We start from the raw sequence: 10241 nt of genomic DNA, 5'->3' as shown, positions 1-10241 counted from the left end.
GGGGGCTGATGGTGTCAGGCAGCAGCCACCCCGGCCCCTGCCTCGCCTTGCCCTGCGATAATGGCACCCCTGCCTTACCTCGCCTTGCCTCACCCTGCAGGACAAGCTTCCTGCACACTGCCCCACCCGCCACAGATGCCCTGGATCTCCCCCAACCCCGCCCGGCCCCCACAGGCATCCTCCCCAGGAGCAACATTGAGCTGGCCATGCCCACCCATTTGCCATGACCACCATAGCCACACCCAGCGGGCCACACTCACCCGGCACCTGGCAATACATAAGTGGGTTTTGGGTTGCAGTTTGGGCACTCAGTCTCTAAAAGGTTCACCATCACTGATTTATACGATGTCTGTTCTGCAAATTTTCAGGAGACATCAGCAGCTGTTTGCAAACAAAGCATAAATCAAAAACTTAATAGGGAGAAGAGAAATTAGCTTGACTTCTTGCATTTAGTGCTTAGGTTTTGTCTACTCAGCTCTAAATAAACACACACACACACAATAACAAAACTATTTTTCAGAATGGCAGACATCAAGTAAACCTTAGTTAGTCCACATATTCTTAGCAATGGATGTTGGAATATTCATGAGCAGGAAGAGTCATGTGGTAACTCAGTCAGCCAATGTGAGAAAAGTGCCACTGAGTCTGTGCAAAAGGGTATTGAGTTAGGAGCTGGATTTTTTTTTATTCAGACTCAAGTCTGTCTCTGTATCTCTCTGTAAGAAATTTTCATTGTGCTATGTTGCTGTAAAGAAGAATGTATGGTATTGTAAATATTTTGATATGAATATAAAGAGGTTATTTGAATCAGCTAAATGCAGTCAACTGTGAGAGCTTCTGATTTATTTTCACCAGAGAAATTAAAGTTCTTTAACAGTGGATATCTGCCTAGCATTTCCCAAAGGAATCTCTTTCAGGGTTAACTTTGTTCTACTTCATGGGTTATATGGCTAGGAGAATCTAGTATGAATTGAAAAAAAAAACAAGGGAAGAGTTAGAGATATTGAAACTTATTTTTGCTTTAAGCAAGGGAGAAAAATATAAATGGGGGATTGCATGTACTGTATCACATGATTTGTAAAATATGAAGCAAAATGATGATGATGAAACTGGAGCCCTAAAACTTCATTTCTGGGCCTGGCAGAGTTCTCCAAAGTATATTTTCAAAACTGGTAAATACTGTCAGAATTGCCAAATATTGCTATTAATATACAAAGCATGAAAGATCCCACACATTTTGAATATCACGTCTCAGCTCATTGGGAGGATTAGATGAACCAGGATAATTGAAAAGAGATAAGTGTCCTATTGTGGCACCAGAATGTCACACCGTGGTCTACAGAAACTGCCAGGATGCTTTATGGGAAGGGACCAAATGCTATAAAGTTTGGAAAGAAAAGTCAAGCCATGTAAGATGCTGAAAATTTTTGCAGCTCATGTTGGAAATAGCTACAGCAATAGCACTTAGACTTACAGTATACACCGCTCCATAATGCTTTATAGCACTCTCTGAGCTGTTCACAATATCAGCCTATTGCCCCCAACAATCTGGGTCCTCATTTTACCAATCTCAGGAGGATGGAAGGCTCAGTCAATCTTGACCCCATCAGGATCAAATTCCAGGCTGTGGGCAGAGTTTGCCTGCAATACTGCATTATGACCACTTCATCACCAGGGCTCAAGGGGTGAGCATGAAAAACTCGTAGAAAATGCAGAATATCATTCTACTAACCAGTGTGATTTAAATTCCAATTGTTCTTAGACACAAAGGCTGAGTTGGGCAGGGATGTAGGTGAAACCATACCCCCACCAACACGGGCAAGGCAAGCTATGGTGTATAAACAGGCAGCAAACCCCACACTCAATAGCACTGACGATGTTATCTAGTCTGGTAAGGAAACATCTGCACTGCAAGCAACATAAAAAAAACATCTGCAAGCATCATCAAAAACAAAAAACATCAGCAAGCAACATCAAAAACACACCAGAAACTGTGGGAGCTATGGTCCAATATATTGTGATAAGATGGCACAGTGTTACTTTTGGAAGTTGAAGAGGTAGAGAAAAATGGTTTGGGGGCTTAAGACATGCAAACAATGTTAGAAGAAGAATGTTAAAGAATTGAAGTATTATTTGAAGTAACTGAAAGATGAGAGGTAGAAGAACATTGTGGGTATCTCAAATGAGAAACAAAGAAATTCATCATTTTTTGAATACCCTTTCCTGGTTACTTTCACATTAATTGAAATTGGACTTCAAAGGAAGTACAATCACTGATGAAATCATCAATCCTGTTTCAAATCAAATCATTTATTACAACCATAAGGTCAGAAAAACAGCAAGATAAAACCTACTATACATGTATGCATATGTGTGTGTTTATTTGTGTGTGTATATCAGTTTACCAAAAATAATTACAAATTATATAAGAATGATAAGAAAATATGTATACAAGAAAATGTGGACAGTAATGGTAAAAAGAGGTGAGATGGGCAGCATATAAATATGATAAATAAATAATAAAATAAGGCAATATAAAATACAAGTAAGTAGATGAAAAATAAAATCTCCAGTTATAAAATGAACGGAAAGGGTACAAAACTGGGGAATCTGGGAGAATACACTTGATTTCTACCAGACATAAGGAGGAAGAAATAAAAGTTGGGCTCTCTCCTGAAGATTTTTTCAGAATGGGGTAGCTGAGGATCACCCAAGAGCCCTCGTGAAGAGATTACCAAAGGAACATATGGCTCAGACACTTTATTGAGGCACCTCTATGGGCTATTTCTCTGATGCAGCCATCCAAGTGGTAAGATTGTCTACCTCAAGAGACCTCTGCTAGTGCGTTGGACTCTGCCCAACCATCAGGTCAAAAGGCTAACTCCAGCACTGCCCTTGAGATGATTGGGGATGAAGGCATTTACAAATTTACAGTCTTTGCATGGAGGCCAAATTGGGAGTCAGTATTTGATGTGGAGGAACAGATGGCAAATCCAGATGGTTGTGCGCAGTTAGTTCAGTTGTGTATCACATGTGTAAAGGAGATTATTCACATGTGATTTGAATATATATAGCTTTATGGTATGGCTTTAAATGATGTTGTTTTGTATGCTTAGTTGAGTTCTGGCAACTGCTCCACAACTGTAATCGGAGAAGTAATTCGCCTAGGTAGGCACCAGCTGAAACCCTTGCATATGGCAAGCTTGTAAAAAATAAAGTTTACTTCAACTTCCAAATGCCAGTTGTTGCTGATGTTTTTATCACATGTCCTAAAACCATTTCTCTCAATGAGAGCTTCGGAAAATTAGGGAAATTCTGGGGAAAAAATTAAGATTTAATTAAACAAAATAGTACTACTATATTTATGTTTGTTAGATGAACAAGAAGCCCTAGAATGCCATTAAAAAAATTAAATATGTGGCAAACATTTATTGATGAATGATTTGTCTGAATTCCAGAAATTCCCTAGTATTTTTAATTTAGATAGTATGCTTCCAGTTTCTCATTTGAAACTATAGTTATTTTTTACCATTTGTCCATTCCAGGAAGGTAATGTGTTATTGTTTTCTCCTTCCCTTGTGACTTTTATTTCTTTGAAGATATTGTTTCATAAAGAGCTGAGGTGGCGCAGCAGTTAGAGTGCAGTACTGCAGGCCACTTTAGCTGACTGTGTTCAGCAGGTCAGCGGTTCAAATCTCACCGGCTCAAGGTTGACTCAGCCTTCCATCCTTCTGGGGTAGGTAAAATGAGGACCCAGATTGTTGGGGGCAATGTAAATATATATATATACATTGCTTACTGGTGTACACTGCTTAGAGAGTGCTTGCACTTAAAGCGGTATATAAGTCTCATAAATAAATATGTCTCCTGTAGTTGTTCCTTTTTTATTATTACAAAGATGTCATCTATATACTGGTTTCATACTTTTGGTTGTATGTGTGGGAATGCTATAGATCCTATAGAGTGCTATGAGCCCTGAGAATGGTGTTCCCATGGGTGGTTCCTCTGATTTGTTGGTATATTAGTCCATAAAACTTACAGTAAGTTGTGAGCCAGAGTATGAAGCGATCCATTATTCTAGGTGAACAAATATAATAGAATGACAATGATAAGCAGAAAAGTGGATCCCAGAGGTCACTGCCAAAGAAAGCTACACAAACTTAAGCTGGTGTTTACATCCAACTGGTCATGGAAAGCAACATTTTCTTATTAACATATTTTTATTTCAGGAACTTTTTTACTGATACATATTAATGCTTTCATCATAAATGTGTTTTTTTAATCTGCATTTTATAGTTTTCTTGACTGTTTGGGGGTGAATGGTAAGATATACGTTTAATAACTAAATAAACAATGGCGTGGACTGGAGTAGAAAAGATGGAGGAAAAAGATAGAAAAGTTTATTTTAAACTCTGTGGGGGGTGGCAATAAAGCAGGCAATAATAATAATGGAAATAAAAATGTAATAGGGATTTGATGTAATTTTCTTATTTTTTAATTTTAAAATGTAATTTAATTCTTTGTAATTTAAAATAATGCAAAAAGCAATTACAAATGAGCTTGAAGAAAAATTAAATAGTGATTATCTAATTATTAGCATGTATAAATTTGAGTGAGGGGGTTCATTTTGCTTGAAAGTAGTCTGTTTTGAAAATGTATTTAATTCCATAGCTTTAAAATTAGCTTAGAAACTTGTGCCAACTTCACCCTGGAAGTTGGATGATAAATTAATGGGATATTTTGTTTTCCTTCCTTTGTTCCTTCCTTCCTTCCTTCCTTCCTTCCTTCCTTCCTTCCTTCCTTCCTTCCCTCCCTCTCTCCCTCCTTCCCTTTCTTCCCCTGGGAATTTCTGCTCTAAGCTTTGCAGGTTTTTATACGATTAGACTATTTTGAGGTTTCTCTACAAGGTCTTCTAAAGTCCAAATTATCTACTTTATACAAATTAATGTATAAGAAATGTCCAAGAGCCATAAGGTTTCCTGTAAAATAATATGATTTAATATCAACATTTTATCTGGTTCCCATCTACCATACCCAGTAAATGATAGCCTAACTGACCTTGCTTAGATTAATACCTGGATTCCATATAAATCCAAGACCATAAACTAATTTAATTAATTTAAACTATTGGGTTTTTGAAGTCATCCAATTCAAAACAACTCTGGGTCAAATAAAATTCTCAGGACTCATAGCTGAGAGTATAATGCGGTATCTAGAAATGGTAGCATTCCCACATATATAACCAAAAGTATGTAACCAGTGTGTAGACAACATCTTTCTCATAATAAAAAAGGATCAACTAGAAGAGGCACATAAAACAATCAACAACGTCTTCAAAGAAACAAAAATCACAAGGGAAGAAGAAAACAACCACATATTACCCTTCCTGGATATCCTTACCAGCAGAGGCAAATGATGGCAAATTAGAAACACAAGTCTATTGAAAACCACCCACACTGGCCAAGTGCTCCACCATAACAATTACAACACAATCTTTCACTTTCTCAGCTGAACTACTCATAATATCTTAAAGGAAAGACCTCTCTAGATCTTTTTCAAGTCCATGTCAAGTTTGAATTGTTATGATGCCTGTAAGCTTCTATCGTTAATCAACTTGCCATAGAAACAGGGGGGAGGGGTAGATAGTGAAGGAAGGAAATGGAAGGCCAAGAAGCTGTTCATGGACCGTGAGGGCCTGGAAAATGCCAGGAACCCAGGAAACTACAGACCAATCAGTCTGACAACAATACCTGGGAAGATACTGGAAAAAATAATAAAAAAACAGATCTGTGAACATCTAGAAACAAATAAAGTTATAACTAAAAGCCAGCGCGGATTTATTAAAAACAGATCATGTCAAACCAATCTTATTTCATTCTTTGACAAAGTGACTAAATTAGTAGACCAGCAAAAGGCTGTGGACATAGTATATTTTGACTTCAGCAAGGCATTTAACAAAGTAGATCACAACCAACTTCTTGGTAAACTAGAAACATGTGTTATAGATAACATTACCACCAGATGGATTTGTAACTGGCTGACAAACCATACTCAATGAGTACTCCCTAATGGTATATATTTACATGGAGGGAAGTTAAGCAGTGCGGTACCACAAGGTTCTGGTTTAGGCCCAGAACTCTTCAATATCTTCATAAATGACTTAGATGAGGGAATAGAAGGGGATCTCATCAGATTTGCAGATGACACTAAGCTGGCAGGAATAGCCAACATCCCAGAAGACAAGCTCAGAATCCAAAAGGAACTTGACAGATTTGAACAATAGGATAGGATAGGATAGGATAGGATAGGATAGGATAGGATAGGATAGAATAGAATAGAATAGAATAGAATAGAATAGAATAGAATAGAATAGAATAGAATAGAATATGGAAGGGACCTTGGAGGCCTTCTAGTCCAGCTGTCTGTTCAAGAAGGAGACTTTATAGCTTTTCAGAGAAGTGGCTGTCCAGTCTCTTCTTAAAAACCTCCAGTGATGAAGCACCCACAATGTCTGAAGACAAGTTGTTCCACAGGTTAATTGTCCTCACTGTTAGGAAGTGTCTCCTTAATTCCAGGTAGCTTCTCTCCTTGATTAGTTTCCACCCATTGTTTCCTATCCAACAAAATATTTAATGTGGAGAAAAGCAAGATTTTATACCTGGGCAGGAAAAACCAAAGATGCAAATACAGATTAGGCAAAATCGGCCTCAAAAACAGTAACTATGCGAGGGAGCTTGCAGTCCTACTGGACAATCACTTAAACATGAGTCAGCAGTGTGTGGCAGCAGCCAAAAAAGCTAATACAATCCTTGGTTATTTAAACAGAGGCATAGAATCAAAATCACATGAGGTATTAGTACCGCTTTATCAGGCCTTAGTAAGGCCACATGTGGAATACTACATCCAGTTTTGGTCACTACATTACAAAAAAGATGTGTGTGGAGAATTTGGAAAAAGTGCAAAGAAGAACAACTAAGATGATTAAAAGCCTGAAGACAATAACATGAAGAATGGTTAGAGGATTTGGGAATTGACAGTCTAGAGCACAGGTCGGCAACCTGCGGCTCCGGAGCCGCATGCGGCTCTTTGAGCCTTCCCCTGTGGCTCCCAGCCTCCTCTGCCTTTGCAGAGAGAGACAGAGACAGAGAGAGGCAATTGCACTTCCCTGCTTCTCTCCCTCTCTCTCTCTCTCTCTCTCTCTGTGTGTGTGTGTGTGTGTTTTGTGTGTGTGTGTGTAAAAGAGAGTGCACTCACAGTGTTCTCCGAGGAGCTGAAAAGCTTTCTGGGCGGAGCTCCTCCCTTTGCTGCGTCTCTGAAGGAAGCAGGAAGCAGGAAGGGCAGGAGAGAGCTAGCTAGCCCAGCTAGGCTGACTCAGGAATTCTGGGAGTTGAAGTCCATGAGTCATAAAAGAGACGAGGTTGCCTACCCATGAGATTGTTGGACAACAGCCTGAAGCTTGCCAGGTGAGCAGCAGATAGGAGGGGAGGGGGAGAAAGAGAGAGAAAGAGAGAGAGAGGGAGAGAGAGAGAGAGTAGGGGAAGAGGAGTGGCAGACCAAGGGAAGATAGAGAGGGAAGGAGAGAGAGACCCTTTTGACATCTAAAATGAAGATAACACTGCATACATCCTTTTTTTACCTGTGTGTGTATGTAATTTTATTCTCTTAAAGCATTCTCTTGGTGATCATTATTTTAATAGTATGGATATTCCCAAGAGTCATATTTTTACTTTTATTTTGAATGTGTATATGTGTCTGTGTCTGTCTGTGTGTGTGTGTGTGTGTGTGTGTGTGTGTGTGTATACACACACACACACACACACATATATATGTAGGTCTTTGGTTGTTCGGGTCTTTGGTTGTTCGGGTTTTCTATATATATATATATATACACACACACATACACACACACACACACACACACATACACACCTATAATAAAGGTAAAAAAGGATATATGCAGTGTTATCTTCATTTTAGATATCAAAAGGGTTTTGCGGCTCCCAGTGTTTTGTTTTTGGTGGGAAACGGGTCCAAGTGGCTCTTTGAGTGTTTTGGGTTGCCTACCCCTGGTCTAGAGAAAAGAAGGACTAGGGGGGACATGATAGCAGTATTTCAATATTTGAGAGGCTGCCACAAGGAGGAGGGGGTCAATTTATTTTCCAAAGCACCTGAAAGCAGGACAAGAAACAATGAATGGAAACTAAACAAGGAGAGAAGCAACCTGGAATTAAGGAGACACTTCCTAACAGTGAGGACAATTAACTAGTGGAACAACTTGTCTTCAGACATTGTGGGTGCTTCATCACTGGAGGTTTTTAAGAAGAGACTGGACAGCCACTTGTCTGAAACGATATAAAGTCTCCTTCTTGAACAGACGGCTGGACTAGAAGGCCTCCAAGGTCCCTTCCATATTCTATTCTATTCTATTCTATTCTATTCTATTCTATTCTATTCTATTCTATTCTATTCTATTCTATTCTATTCTATCCAATCCAATCCAATCCAATCCTAAACCAGGGTCACTACCGCAGATGCTCAATGGAGAAATGAACTGTTCCCATAACAAAAAGAAGCATTACTATTGAACACATTAGTATTACTATAAAGTATTAGATACAGTAGTGTTGTAAACACAACTAATCCACCCTTCCTATTCTATGATTGGTGTCAACTTATGATACTGTTCTATTACATAAAATCAGATACTTAAATCTATTGTTTGATGGGAACAAGATAAATTTGCCTTCCATATCATAAACATTCCATTTTTTCTAATCCACTAGACAGATGTATAATTTTCAGTGGGATATTTTTCGTGTTGTACTTAATATTTATATCACTATTTTCATCATTTCTATACTGTCCATTTCTACAAACTCCAGGCAGCTTGCATTAAAAATAAATAGAACAAATAAGTTGAAAATGAAAGTAATTAAAACATTATTAAAAACCACACCTCAAGCCGCAAAAGCTGATGGAGTAATGAAACCATTTATCTACTTCTTGTATCTTGTATTTCTTTGCATGTCCCTTTCCTCTTTCTTCCTCTATCTGCTGCTGCCTTTTGGCACCTTTACACCTATGACATAATCAAGTAATTTTCAGGGACTTCCTCTCTCATTTCTCCTTCAGCTCTATTTTTGTTTTCTGCTCCATCTCCTGCCCATCTTCCCTACCAGCATTACTGGAAATATGGAGGGAAGCCAAGGCTGGGTGCCAAGTTAAGAGAGGAAATAGTACAATTTATAGAAGTATAAAGATTTGAAGCATGTACATACAGAAGCAGAAACAATTTGGTGCATCTTGCAGTGATCAAATGCAGAAAAGAAACTCAAAGCTTCCTGTTCTCGGGCATTTCTGACACTTTAAAGCCACCAATTTCTCTAGCAACTTTAAAATGTGTGGACTTCAACTCCCAGAATTCCCCAGCTAGCAATGGGTAGAATGGGGAAACTGTAAATGCTGGGTATCATAAATACGTAAACCTTTCTTTGCTTGGTGCTATGAAATAAAAAAGGCCTCTTCAGACTTAGACTAATGATTTAACTTTTCGATTAAACTTTAAAAGTCTTTAATTAAATACCTAAATTGGAAAGAACTGCTTTAGTTTAAATTGTCTTTACATTGCAGGATGCCCGTCTTCCTGCTGCATCTTTAGTGATCTGAAAAGTAACGAAGACAGATAAATCATGTTTACACCCTTTAATTGGTGCCATTAACACTTTTTTTCATTATCTAGACAGAAAACCAGGAACAGAGGGGCTGCAGGTACAAACCTAGTAATTAGAAAATACCAAGTCTGGATTATTTCTCTGTCTCTCTCTCTCTCTCTCTCTCTCTCTCTCTCTCTCTCTCTCTCTCTCTCTCTCTCTCTCTCTTTCTCTTTCTCTCTCCCTCCCTCCCTCCCTCCCTTTATCTCTCTGACCTTGATTGCACAAATATTTAATATTTGCATATGTTGGAAGTTAGCACTCCCACCCTCCTAGAGAAGGAAATATTTTGGAGATATGGGCAAATTATGTTTCCCCAAAGGAATAATAGAGAAAAATCTTAAAGGTGGCCCCTGCTCCCAGCAGAAACTGAGCAGGCCAATGTTTAGAAATGCAGATTTGGTAATCCATTCAAAAAGACTTGGTCAATCTATTCATAAGCAAAATGCCTTAAGCAACAGCACCCACAGAAGACTGGAGCTGATGGGATTAGAAAAACAAAGACTCCTAAAACTTACATCCCCTACCCAG

At 38.6% G+C, this 10241-nt stretch overlaps 1 protein-coding gene across 1 annotated transcript in view; it reads right to left on the bottom strand.

Moving 5' to 3' along the window:
* Positions 1–280: 280 nt before the first annotated feature.
* LOC120305935 overlaps positions 281–10241 on the bottom strand; it is a 32003-nt gene continuing 22042 nt past the window's right edge. Inside the window, exon 3 of the mRNA XM_039338382.1 lies at positions 281–381. Coding sequence (XP_039194316.1) covers positions 331–381 — 51 coding nt within the window. The 3' untranslated portion in view covers positions 281–330. The remainder of the gene's footprint in view (positions 382–10241) is intronic.

Source organism: Crotalus tigris, unplaced genomic scaffold (assembly GCF_016545835.1).
Source record: "Crotalus tigris isolate CLP2741 ecotype Arizona unplaced genomic scaffold, ASM1654583v1 scf7180000017698.756297, whole genome shotgun sequence".
NCBI classification, from domain to species: Eukaryota; Metazoa; Chordata; class Lepidosauria; order Squamata; family Viperidae; genus Crotalus; species Crotalus tigris.
The sequence above is the reverse complement of the archived record's forward strand: the minus strand, read 5'-3'. Positions and strand labels throughout refer to the sequence as shown.